The 14,246-nt window shown below is 44.2% G+C and overlaps 1 protein-coding gene across 4 annotated transcripts in view; it reads right to left on the minus strand.

The window, feature by feature from the left end:
• Window positions 1-14,246, minus strand: part of c32h19orf47 (chromosome 32 C19orf47 homolog) — a 40,411-nt gene that overhangs the window by 18,318 nt on the left and 7,847 nt on the right. For all 4 annotated transcript variants that reach the window (XM_078533186.1, XM_078533185.1, XM_078533184.1 and 1 more), the window contains exons 2-3: window positions 12,817-12,904; window positions 5,139-5,253 (exon numbers count right to left, since the gene is read on the minus strand). In XM_078533186.1, the coding sequence (XP_078389312.1) occupies window positions 5,139-5,253; window positions 12,817-12,904 (203 nt within the window). The remainder of the gene's footprint in view (window positions 1-5,138; window positions 5,254-12,816; window positions 12,905-14,246) is intronic.

The raw sequence follows: 14,246 nt of genomic DNA on the forward strand, positions 1-14,246 counted from the left end.
ATGCCTCCCACATTTAAGTCTAAATTATTAATATATACAACAAACAGCAGGGCCCGAACACTGAGCCCTGTGGAACACCACTGGAAACCATTTTCTATTCGCAAAAATATCCATCGACCATTACCCTTTGTTTCCGGTCACTGAACCAATTTTGGATCCAACCTGCCACCTTCCCGTGTGTCCCATGGGATCTCACTTTCCTGACCAATCTGCTATGTGGGACCTTGTCAAATGCCTTACTGAAACCCATGTAGACAGCATCCACTGCAATACCCTCATCAATCCTCCTGGTTACTTCCTCAAAAAGTTCTTTCAAGTTACTAAGACACGATTTTCCCCTAGCATAACCATGCTGACTATCCCTGATCAACCCCTGCCTTTCTAAGTAACAGTTTATCCTGTCTCTCAGAATTGTTTCCAATAATTTGCCCACCACTGAAGTCAGACTGACCGGCCTATAATTTTCTGGCCTATCCCTCGCACCCTTTTTAAATAATGGTACAACGTTTGCAGACCTCCAATCCTCTGGAACCTCATCTGTGTCTACTGAGGATTAGAAAAAGATCCTCAGAACATCCACTATTTCCTCCCTGGCTTTCTTCAACAGCCTGGGATACAATCCATCTGGCCCTGGTGATTTATCCAACTTCAATGATGTCCACATTTTCTGCATCAACCCACAGGTTACCATGTACATCTCTGATAGGCCCTACCTTTTCCTTAGTTATTCTCTTGCTCTTAATGTACTGGTAAAACATCTTAGGATTTTCTTTGATTTTACCTACCAATATTTTTCGTATCCTCTCTTTGCTTTCCTAATTTCCTTTTTTACTTCACTCCTGTAATTTCTATTCTCCTCTAGGCTTTCTAGAGTATTAAGTCTTTTGTGACTGTTTCTTTCTCTGCTTTATCTTGGCCTGTATGCTTCTGGATAACCAGGTGGCTCTAGATTTGGCAGTACCACCCTTTTTCTTTGTGGGGACATGTCTACACTGTGCCCGTAGATTCTTGCCTTTGAATGCCTCCCACTGATTTGACACAGTTTTTCCTTCTAATAGCTGTGTCCAGCCTGCTCTTGGCAGCTCACCTCTCAGCTTTGGAAAATGTGTCTTCCCCCCAATTTAGAAATTTTACTTCTGTTCTATCTTTGTCTTTTTCCATAATGATGCTAAACCATTACAACTGTGTCAAATCAGTGGGAGGCATTCAAAAGCGGGATTCCGCGGGCACAGTGTAGACATGTCCCCACAAAGAAAAAGGGTGGTACTGCCAAATCTAGAGCCACCTGGTTATCCAGAAGCATACAGGGCAAGATAAAGCAGAGAAAGATATCTTATGACAGTCACAAAAGACTTAATACTGCAGAAAGTCTAGAGGAGAATAGAGAGTACGGGGTGAAGTAAAAAAGGAAATTAGGTCACTATATTATGGTCACCATTTCCAAAATGGTCCCTCACTGCTACTTCATCCACTTGCCCAGCTTCATTTCCTAAGACTAAATATAGAACTGCTCCCCCCACCTCCCACCTCATTGGGCTTGTTACATGCTGGCTAAAAAAGTTATCCTGAATGTCGTTCAAGAATTTTGCACCCTCTGTGCCCTTCACACTGTTTGTATTCCAATTGATATTAGGGTAGTTGAAGTCCCCAACTATTACTGCCCTATTGCTTTTGCACTCAGAAATCTGTCTACATATTTGCTCTTCTAATTCCCTTCCACTATTTGGGGGTCTATAGTACACTCCTAGCAGTGTGGCTGCCCTTTATTTCTGAGCTCAACCCATATGGCCTCGTTTGATGCTTCATTTAGTATATCATCCCTCCTCACAGCTGTAATTGATTCTTTAACCAAAAATGCTACACCCCACCTCTTTTTTTAATCCCCCTTCTTATCCTGCCTGAAAACTCTATATCCAGGGATGTTGAGCTGCCATTTTTGCCCCAACATGTACACATTACACTCAGTCCTCTCATTGATATATATTGTAAACAGCTGACACAAAAGCGTCGATCATTGCTGCATTCCACTAGTTACACCCTGCCATCTGAAAATATCCCATTTATTCCTACTTGCTGTTTTCTGTCTGTTAACCAGTCTTCATTCCAAACTAATACATTACTCCCCAATCCCTTGAACCCTCAGTTCTGAAGAAATCATATTGGACTCAAAACGTTAACTGTTTCTCTTTCCACAGATGCTGCTAGACCTACTGAGTTCCTCAAGCCAGCAAGGTTGCTGAGCACTTTCTGTTTTCATTATTACCCTTGGCTCCTAATCCTGTTTATGCCAATTTGTGGGGGAATGTGAGGTTATCCAGTTTGGTAGGAAGAATAGAAAAGCAGAATTTTTTTTTTAAAAAGGAGTGACACTAGTAAATCTGAGTATTTGGAAGGATTTGGATATCCTTGTACACAAATCACAAAGTTAATGCCTTACCACGCATTCTGCGTCATTAAGTGGCACTGCAGGGTGAATGGAATTTATAGAAAAATTTAAAGCAGAATTAAATAGTGTTCATCTAAAAAGCACATAGGGCTAACAGATGAGGGAGCATACATGGTTCCTGATGCACCTTAAAATGGGCTAGATTTGTTTGGGATTAATTTTGCTTTTTGCCTTTCAGTTCCAAACCTCTGTCCTAATGGTCACCTTGCTGGCTCGAGGAACCGATTGGCTTATTCCTGCTCCTACTTCCTATGTTCTTATGTCAGAGGTCAGGAATTAAAATGTCTGAAATGGCCCTTGTAAACCTACAGGACTTGACCCATTTCACCCCCAGATCTTGGATAAACTGAGTTGCCTCATGTGAAAATTTGGTCCTGTATAAATTTTGCAGTTTTTAAGAACATTTTTTAAAAATCCTGCTTTACTCACCGATGTTGATAACTGTTGTAACTTTGCCATCATCTAAGTATACAGAATTTTAATTCAATGTTTTAACGTTGAATGTATTTGTTAAATGTTTTAAGTTGCTCTTTCCATTTATGCCCATGGCCTCAATCAGGTACAAATTGGATACTTTCATTTATCAGACAACTCACATAATAAATATTTTGTCAGGGCCCTCGACCATGCCTGGTCCATTTCCCACAATTCTGCTCTCAACACATCCCCTCCTTCCTAGGACTGTGAGAGGGTTTCCCTTGTCCTCAGCGTCCACCCCACCAGCCTTCACATTCAGACCACCCTTCACCATTTCCACCACCTCCAGCGTGATGACACCACCAAACACGTCTTACCCTGATCTCCCCTCTCAGCATTCCGAATGTACCGTTCCCTCTGCACACGATGGCTCACTCCGCAATCACCCTCAACACCTCCTTCCCTTCCCACTGTACCTTTCCACACAAGTGCAGAGATACAACACTTGCTCTACCTCCTCTCTCCTCACTGCTCAAAGCCCTAGACACTTCTTTCCAGGTGAAGCGGTAATTTGGCATACTGTATTCACTGCTCACAATGCTATCTACTCCACCTTGGAAAGACCAAATGCAGATTGGTTTAACCGCTTTGCAGAATGCCTCTATTCAGTTCACAAGCGCGGCCCCAAGCTTCGGGTGGCCTCCCATTTTAATTCTCCACCTTTCTCTCACGCTGACCTCTCAGTCTTTGGCATCCTGCTGTGTTCCAATGAAGCCCAATGTAAGCTCGAGGAATATCACCTCATCTTTCGATTAGGCACTTTACAGCCTTCCATATTCAACACTGAGTCAATAATAGCAGATTGGAATCTCTGGCCCTGTTTTGTTTCCTTTTTCTGAGCAGGTTTTGGTTTTACTCTCGTTTTTGCTTTCGGACAACAGTTGTTCATCATTCTGCCATTCACAATGTTAATGCTTGTTGCAGTCCTGTCGCACTGAAGTGAATGCTCTGGTTGTAAGTGGGAGCAGCTGTTGCTACTTGAGAAAAAGGTTAGGGCATTGTTTTGATGTATATTTAAGAATTGGTTTCCACCTTGGAGGATGGAGGGGGAAGGAAGTCTGTGCCTGTGTTCTCTGGGTGTTGCGAATAAACCAATGTTAAAGAAAGACTGGTTCCAGATTTCTCCTTTAATGAATGAATGAGCAGCAAATTATAACACATCTCCTCTGGACACATCTTGGTTCTTTGCAATTCCCATTACCACTCCCTTTGGCCTCACTCCGCCACTCCTTTTGTCATTTAATCTCCCCTGTCTTCCAACCTATCACAGATCTTCCCCTTTGTGCTTTTGCCACCCTCCTCTCCACATGCCTCACTCCTCCCCACCAGCCTTTCACTTGCTTAAAACCTATGACATTTCCAACTTTTTCCACTTCTGATAAAAGGTCATTGACCTGAAACATTAACTTTGTTTCTCTCTCCACAGATGCTGCCTGACCTGTTGGGCATTTCCAGCATTTTCTGTTTTTATTTCAGACTCCCAGCATCTGCAATATTGCACATTTGAACTAAGTCATCCATCTACCCAGTTTTTCCAGGTGCTATTCTACTAGGAAAGGAAACCTGGTTGGTACAAATTGTCCTGTTTCTGCTTCCTTTAAAGACACAATCCCATATCAACAATGGTCTTATGCATTGATTTTACTACCTAGTGCTCACACTTAGAGGATTCTTCCATATTAATTTCCTTATTGAACCACATCCATCCCCTCGGTTCAGAGACTGATACAGCAGCAGTGAAACCTGCCAACTAAGTAATTTGGAATATATACTTCAGCACAAAGCTATGTATAGATTAATGCTGCACCAAAGGGAGTTAGTTCAAAACATCATTTTTTCTTACTGCCTAATGCAAGGTGAATGGCAAATGACAGAGCTAAGAGAGAGCAGAAATTGAAATACTAAATGTTGAGTGCTGAGCTATTGTCAGGAACATAGAAATGTTATGCAGCTTCATTATTTCATGTATATATTTAATATGCTAACATTTTGTATCATTTGTGACAATTAGCAGGGTAATGCAGTCAGAGATTTAATGTAACATTAAATTAAAATACACCTCAAGCTATTGGTTAGTGAAAGGGAAAAATATGGAGATTTGAGTCACATGTTAAACAGTCATATTAAATTGTTTTATATCACCCTTGACACAAATACTGAAACAAGAGGCCCAGGTACACTGTTTAGTTAAGGGAGTAACTTTACCAGTCCTCACCTGCTTGTACACCACTTTGGCATGTTTGAGAATGGCAATAATATCTCCAACAACTGAGATACCCAGTTCATTCATGATATCTTTGGTGAGGTCCATGAGCATATTCTTCTGTATCCTGTGAGAACAAAAAAGTTTAATGTGAAATAGCAGCACCAGTGTCTTGCAGAGTGTCAGGAAATGGGTGGTGTAGTACGTTAAGCATAGGTTTTCCACCTCTGGGATGTGTGTCAAATTCAGCCTTGTTCGCATATGGGCTGCAAAGGTCCTACAGGAGATAAGCCTGGGTATCCCCAATTAAGTTCCTAGTGCATATTGGTCTTCATACAAAAATCCCCAAATCCAGCACCAATTGTTGACCTTATATTGAAAAATCATGAAATGGTTGTTACAAAATTGGGATTTTATTACCATCTTTTCTCTCACAGCCGTGGAGCATTATACCTGTGAACTGGAAGCGATACCTCTTTCTGTACTCTGCCTTTATAAACAACATGACTCCTGATCATTTGGTCTCCTTACCTAAGAAAAGAGATAACAGTACTTATCTTAGAGAGGATGTAACAAAGGTTCACTAGATAGCTTTCTGGGATAAGAGGGCTGCCTAGGAGGAGAGATTGAGTAAAATGGGCCTATAATCGCTGGCATTTAGAAGAATGAGAAATGATCACGTTGAAATATGTAACATTCTCAAAAGGGCTTGACAGGGAACATGCTGAGAGGCTGTTTACTCTGGTTGGAGAGTGTAGTACATTGGGTCATAGTCACAGGATAAGAGGACAGCCATTTAGGACTAAGATGAGGAGAAATTTCTTCATTCGGAAGGTGGTGAATCTTTGCAATTGTCTCCCCAGACTGCTGTGGGTGCTCAGTCATAGAGTATACTCAAGGTTGAGATCAATAGGTATTTCGGACAGTAAAGGAAACAATGCATATGGGGAGTGAAAGTGGGATTGAGGGAGAAGATCAGCCATGACCTTACTGAATAGTGGGAAAGGCTCAAGGGACTGCGTGGCCTCCCCCTGCTCCTATTTCTTATTTTCATATAATATCCATAATGAGCTAACTACCCTTAGCAAGGGCAGCCGTCCGTCAATTCTATAAGCAAAAGTGTTGTAAACGTATTGTGAATTCATCCTGCTTTTGACTACCAGCTTGAGGCTTTGTTTGTGAGAACTGCTCTGCCTATTTGTACAAGCAGTTTTCAAAAGATCTCTGCTTTTGTCTTCAGACCACTGGTAATCAAACTCTTGGATCTCGGATGAACGAGCTCTCTGACGAGACGAAGCAGTTTATCATACAACTTTCCAATTAACAGAGAAAGCTGCTAAAATCATTTCTGATCAAATCAAACAATACTTGATGCATTTAAAGATAGATTGTGTTATGTAACTCTGCCCTAGTGAGAGGCAGAAATTGCTTTCTTGTACAACTTAGTTTGCTAACCAATTAGTTCAATGTCTTCATCATTGAACAAGACAGTTCTTTATATCACAGGACACCCCTGGTAATTAAATCCATGAAGCCATCTGTTACTTAAGTCACAGGCACCATTAGAATGCTACAAGCGAATGAGAACAGATCAGGAAAAAATGTCTTTGCAGAGAGGATGTTGCAGAATGGAATAAAAGCACAAATTGCTGAAAAAGCTCAGCAGGTCTTACAGCCTCTGTGGACAGAGAAACAGAGTTAACATTTCAAGTCTGTATGAATCTTCTTCAGAGCTGAAGAGAGGTAGAAATGTATTGGGTTTTATACTGTTGAAGAGGGTAGGGTGGGGGCAGGTGGAGCAAAATAGAAGGTCAGGGATAGGTGAGAGCTCAGGAGAGATTTGACAAAAATGTCATGGACACGACAAAGAGGATGTTAATGGTAGTGTTAAAGACTAAAGAAGGTGCTAATAGTGGCATAAAGATAAGATATCAGAATAGGTTAATAGCAGAACAACGCCTCTGCCCTCATTCCCGCACCCCCCCCTGCAGAACCATGATAGGGTTCTCATTGTCCTCATTTTTCACCCCACTAGCCTTCGCATTCAAAGGATCATCTTCCGCAAGTTCCAGCATGACGCCACCACCAAACACATCTTCCCCTCACATCCCCTGCCAGCATTCCGTAGGGGCCGTTCCTTCTGTGACACCCTGATCCACTCCTCCATCAGCCCCTTTCCACAGCACCTTCCCATGGAATCGCAGGTGTAACATCTGCCCCTTTACCTTCTCCTCCTCACCATCTAAGGCCCCAAACACTCCTTTTAGGTGAAGCAGCGATTCACTTGCACCTCATTCAATTTAGTCCACTGTATTTGCTGCACACAATGTGGTCTCCTCTACTAATTGCAACTGGGTGTCTGCTTTGTGGAACACCTTCGCTCAATCCACAAGCATGACCCCCCACCTTCCTGTCGCTGGCTATTTCAATTCTCCGTCTTGCTCTCATGCTCACGTTACCACCTTTGGCCTGCTGCAATTATTTTTTTCTTTATTCATTAACGGGATGTGGGCTTCACTGGCTGGGCCAGCATTTATTGCCCATCCCTAAATTGCCCTTGAGAAGGTGGTGGTGAGCTGCTTTCTTGAACTGCTGCAGTCCATGTGGTGTCAGGAAGGGAGTACCAGGATTTTGACCCAGCGACAGTGAAGGAACGGCGATATATTTCCAAGTCAGGATGGTGAGTGACTTGGAGATGAACTTCCAGGTGGTGGTGTTCCCATTTATCTGCTGCCCTTGTCCTTCTAGGTGGTAGTGGTCATGGGTTTGGAAGGTGCTGTCTAAGGAGCCTTGGCGAATTCCTGCAGTGCATCTTGTAGATGGTACTCACTGCTGCTACTGTGCTTTGGTAGTGAAGGGAGTGAATGTCTGTGGATGAGATGCCAATCAAACGGGCTGCTTTGTCCCGGACGGTGTCGAGCTTCATCAGTGTTGTAGGAGCTGCACTCATCCAGGCAAGTGGAGAGTATTCCATCACACTCCTAACTTGTGCCTTGTAGATGGTGGACAGGCTTTGAGAAGTCAGGGGGTGAGTTACTTGTTGCACGACTCCTAGCCTCTGACCTGCTCTTGTAGCCACAGTATTTATATGGCTAGTCCGGTTCAGTTTCTGGTCAATGGTGACCCCCAGGGTGTTGATAGTGGGGGATTTAGCGATAGTAATGGCATTGAACATCAAGGGGCGATGGCTGGATTCTCTCTTGTTGGAGCTGGTCACTGCCTGACACTTGTGTGGCGCGAATGTTATTTGTCACTTGTCAGCCCAAGCCTGGATATTGTTCAGGTCTTGCTGCATTTGGACATGGACTGCTTCAGTATCTGAAGAGTCGCGGATGGTGCAATCATCAGCAAGCATCCCCACTTCTGACCTTATGATGGAAGGAAGGTCATTCATGAAGCAGCTGAAGATGGTTGGGCCGAGGACACTACCCTGAGGAACTCCTGCAGTGATGTCCTGGAGCTGAGATGACTGACCTCCAACAACCACAACCATCTTCCTTTGTGCTAGGTATGACTCAAACCAGGAGAGTTTTCCCCTGATTCCCATTGACTCCGGTTTTGCTAGGGCTCCTTGATGCCACACTCGGTCAAATGCTGCCTTGATGTCAAGGGCAGTCACTCCCACCTCACATCAGGAGTTCAGCTCTTTTGTCCTTGTTTGAACCAAGGCTGTAATGAGGTCAGGAGCTGAATGGCCCTGGTGGAACCCAAACTAGGCTTCAGTGAGCAGGTTATTGCTAAGCAAGTGCCACTTGATAGCACTGTTGATGACCCCTTCCATTACTTTACTGATGATCGACAGTAGACTGATGGGGCGGTAATCGGCCGGGTTGGATTTGTCCTGCTTTTTGTGCACAAGGCATACCTGGGCAATTTTCCACATAGCCGGGTAGATGCCAGTGTTGCAGCTGTACTGGAACAGCTTGGCTAGGGGCACGGCAAGTTCTGGAGCACAAGTCTTCAGTACTATTGCCGGAATATTGTCAGGGCCTTCAGCCTTTTCTTGATAGTGAATCGAATTGGCTGCTGGCATCTGCGATGCTGGGGACCTCCGGAGGAGGCCGAGATGGATCATCCACTCGGCACTTCTAGCTGAAGATTGTAACGAATGCTTCAGCCTTATCTTTTGCACCGATGTGCTGGGCTCCTCCATCATTGAGGATGGGGATATTCGTGGAACCACCTCCTCCAGTGAGTTGTTTAATTGTCCACCACCATTCATGGCTGGATGTGGCAGGACTGCAGAGCTTAGATATGATCCGTTGGTTGTGGGATCGCTTAGCTCTGTCTATCACTTGCTGCTTATGCTGTTTGACACGCAAGTAGTCCTGTGTTATAGCTTCACCATGTTGGCACCTCATTTTTAGGAATGCCTGGTGCTGCTCCTGGCATGCCCTCCTGCACTCTTCATTGAACCAGGGTTGATCCCCTGCCTTGATGGTAATGGTAGAGTGGGGGATATGCCAGGCCATGAGGTTACAGATTGTGCTCGAGTACAATTCTGCTGCTGCTGATGGCCCACAGGGCCTCATGGATGCCCAGTCTTGAGTTGCTAGATCTATTCAAAATCTATCCCATGTAGCACGGTGGTAGTGCCACACAACATGATGGAGGGTATCCTCAATGTGAAGGCGGGACTTTGTCTCCACAATGACTGTGCGGAGGTCACTCCTACCGATACTGTCATGGACAGATGCATCTGCAGCAGGCAGTTTGGTGAGGATGAGGTCAAGTAGGATTTTCCCTCTTGTTGGTTCCCTCACCACCTGCTGCAGACCCAGTCTAGCAGCTATGTTATTTAGGACTCAGCCAGCTCAGTCAGTAGTGGTGCTACCGAGCCACTCTTGGTGATGAACATTGAAGTACCCCAGGGTGCCTTCGTGCCCTTGCCACCCTCAGTGCTTCCTCCAAGTGGTGTTCTGAGGAGGAGCACTGATTCATCAGCTGAGGGAGGGCGATAGGTGGTAATCAGCAGGCGGTTTCCTTGCCCATATTTGACCTGATGCCATGAGACTTCATGGGGTCTGGGGTCGATGTTGAGGACTCCCAGGGCAACTCCCACCCGACTATATACCACTGTGCCGCCACCTCTGCTGGGTCTGTCCTGCCGGTGGGACAGGACATATCCAGGGATGGTGATGGTGGTGTCTGGGACATTATCTGTAAGGTATGATTCCATGAGGATGACTATGTCAGGCTGTTGCTTGACTAGTCTGTGAGACAGCTCTTCCAATTTTGGCACTAGCCCCCAGATGTTAGTAAGGAGGACTTTGCAGGGTTGACAGGGCTGCGATTACTGTTGTCGTTTCCGGTGCCTAGGTCGACGCCGGGTGGTCCGTCCGGTTTCATTCCTTTTTTGTGTCTTTGTAGCGGTTTGTTACTACTGAGTGGCTAGTTAGGCCAATTCAGAGGGCATTTAAGAGTCAACCACATTGCTGTGGGTCTGGAGTCACATGTAGGCAGACCAGGAAAGGACGACAGGTTTCCTAAAGGACATTAGTGAACCAGATGGGTTTTTACAACAATCGACAATGGATTCATGGCCATCATTGGACTTTTAATTCCAGATTTTTTATTGAATTCAAATTCCACCATCTGCCATCGTGGGATTCGAACCCGGGTCCCCAGAGCATTACCCTGGGTCTCTGGATTACTAGCCCAGCAACAATACCACTACGCCATCATTCCTCATGGCAATGCCTTGACCAATCAGGGTCAAGCTGCCTGGTTTAAATTTCAAACAATGCTTGGCATTTAACTGTCAGTCGCCACCACTGGTGTATTCACCATGACAACACCTCAACCAATCAAAGTCCACTTGCCAACCATTCAGCACTCTCTTCACATACAGTATAAATTGTTGACTTCCCCCTATAGTAGTATTCTTGCGAAGAGTCCTGGAGAGTGCAGGATGAAAGGCTTTGACATGTCTTTTTTTCAGCAATATTCAAGTTTTCGAGATATTGAGAACAGCTAGAGAGAAACTACATTCCCTGGTTGGGAAGTCCAGGGCATAACCTAAAAATTACAACCAAACCTTTCGATAATGAAATTGGGAAACATTTCTACACACAAAAGGGTGGGAGAGGTTTGGAGCTGTCTTCCACAAACAGCAATTAATTCTAAATTGATTGTTAATTTTAAAGCAGAGATCGATAGACTTTTAATAACCAAAGGTATTAAGGGGTATGGGGCAAAGGCAAGGGTATATGAAGTTAGGCTGCATATCAGCCATGATCTCATTGAATGACGGTCAGATAAGGCTCGAGGGGCTAAACGGGCTCCTCCTGCTCCTATCACTGCTATTAATTGAATAGCTTTTAGACCTTTGTAGCACTCAAACCACATCCCTAGCTCAGAGTTGCTTGTTCAGTACAAACAGGGAATAAAACCTAGGCCCTTCTTGCCATTATGGCTTAGCAATTAACTCGGCAGAGCCTCAAGGTTCCATATTGATTGGGTCCCTGGATCATATACAGGGGGGAATCACAGTGGGGGGAAATCGATGATGCAAGCAGCCTTCTTTCTGTCATCATCTTGTTAGTGAAGGGACAAAGGAATTTCACAGCCATATTTGAAGCACCTGATCTTTGTTTTCCATATCTAATTATAATGAGCAATGGGCACCTGCTTCTCTCGAATGGGAACACAAGTGACACTGCAGGAAAGCTCAGTGAGATTTTGCACTGCAGAGAAGTAGGATACAGAGTCGTGGCCATACCACACGCAGGTTCCCACCCTGATTCATCACCAAAATAAATTATTTGCTCACATCACTCTCTGAATTACATTACCGAAATAACAGCCAGGGCTCAAACGTAGAAATCTTTGACAATAGCTATGCTTGCCTTTAGGGCTCTTTAGCAAAGAATCACTGGCAGAAGCTCACAGCAGGAATACTATTAGATCATCTGCCAGCAGCAACACATTTTTTAAGTGTAAGCTAAATTTAGCTTTATGAAGGAGGCAATTATGGGAACTGATGCTTGTGAGGTGAAAGCAATTATCTGTAGCTCCTAAATTTTTCATCCATACCCTGCGTCTGAACATCACCACATAGCGAGCACTGGAAATTTGTAGGCGCAGTTTTTCCCAGATGTCGCATATTTGCAATTTAAAAAGGCTGGTGCGTCAATGGACTGCACTAGATTTTAATCTGGGTTTCTCACAAACATACTTTAAATTTCAGGAAGCACAGAATAATACTTTGCAAGGTGCTTTTCCTTCCTGCCTCTGTAGTAAAACATCAATGCTGTCCCCTGGCAGTATTAGGCATGGGAGCTGCCATTTTGCTCTGGCTGACCCCCTCTCACAGCCCAGCCAGTGTTTTTTTAACGTTACTATCCTGTATGGATTGAAGCTACGCTTGCCCTCTGACTGCATTCATCCACAGTGAATTTAAAACACCAGCAGCCCTAATGAGCCGAGGTGGATGCATGAGGGGCAAGTGGGTTTCAGCAGCTTTCGAAAGAGAGGCAAAAGGTTGGCCACTCATACATCCCCCCCAGCCTCTCATATATCCCCCCAGCAAATTCTTATATCTGAATTGCATGGGGGCAGTTTGACAGAGCCACAAATAAAATCAAAATCACTAAATTTAAATCCCTGAAGCTTAGAGTAGAATGGAGAAAACTTTCCATGATAGCCTCAAGTTCTTTTTGGCTAATTTAACAAGGGTTAGGAAACCTACCTGTTGTCCACGAAGCTAACAGCATAGTTGACAGCTGGTCCTGCCGGAATCCCAGCATCTTTAAAAAACTGGATCCACTCCGACGTAGCTGCAGAGCAGAAAAAGCTTTTAGTCTTAAAAGGGAGGACAGCAATCCTGAACATAACTAGGCCAGGTTTAACTGGCAATTGTCAAACTGGCTGATACTGCAGAGCGAGTTCTTTTGGCCGTGTGGGGAGAAATACCTAAAATCAAACTGTATTCTGACCATTTAGGCACCAAATTATTTTGTAATGTTTCAGCACATATTCCACATCAGGTGGACTGATCACCGAATTGTTTTATCACTAAATCATGGCGCAGTGCTTCCAGGGGAATCAGAGAAACATGCAATGTAGAAACACAAGAGAGGAGGAGTAAACCATACAGCCTGTCGAGTCTACTCCATCTTCAATATAATTGTGGCTGATCTGGAGCTTGAACTCCACTTTCCCGCCCGCTCCCCATCTCCCTTGATTCAGTGAAAGGCCAGAAATCCATCCATCCCAGCCATAAATATAGTCAACGATGGAGCTTTCACAACCCTCTGAGGGCAGAGAATTCCAAAGATTCACAGACCTTTGAGTAAAGAGTTTTCTCCTCACCCGAGTGCTAAACAAATTGCTCCTTATCCCGAGACTGTGCCCGTGTTTTAGATTCCCTGGCTAGCGGAAACAATCTCGCAGCGTCTGCCCTATCAAGTCCCTTCAGAATCTGGTATGTTTCAATGAGATCACTTCTCAGTCTTCTAAACTCTGGAGAATATAAGCCCAATTTACTCATCCTCTCATCAGAGGCTAACCCTCAAATCCCAGGGGCAATCTTGTGAGCCTTCACTGTACTGCCTCCAATTTTTAGACTTAACATGAAGGCACTTTGAACTGTATAAAGAGAGATTAACTTGGGCTAAAGTTTGTCTTTTAATGCTCCCATGAAGCAGCTTGAGCCATTTTGTTACGTTAAAGGTGCTATATAAATGCAAGTTGCTGTAACCAGTGATTTTAAGAGTCTGAGGCTCCCTTAGTAAAGATGATGAATAACTAAGTCATACAAACCAAGTACATTCAGGTTCACAGATAATACTAAACAAGGAGGGCGAATGAGATCTGATAAAGCATCTGTAGATTTATAGTGCAGCCTGACAAATTTTACAGGTGGGCAGAACTCTGGCTGGTGAAATTGAATAGAGGTGGATACATGGCCTTATACATTGGAAGAAAATAACAGGACATGTAGCTGATAAAAAATGAACGAGCTAGGGCAGGGGCTGAAGGGAGATCTGGGAATGATAGTGGACTCAGCACTGACCATGTCCAGTCATCAGAGTGACAATAAACAAAGCAAGCCAGCATTTAAATCTGAAGCTGCACAGCATTGGTCAGGCCTGAGTATTCAGTTTCAGGCACTGAGAC

The sequence above is a fragment of the Cetorhinus maximus genome, chromosome 32, assembly GCF_964194155.1.
Source record: "Cetorhinus maximus chromosome 32, sCetMax3.hap1.1, whole genome shotgun sequence".
In the NCBI taxonomy this organism is placed as follows: Eukaryota; Metazoa; Chordata; class Chondrichthyes; order Lamniformes; family Cetorhinidae; genus Cetorhinus; species Cetorhinus maximus.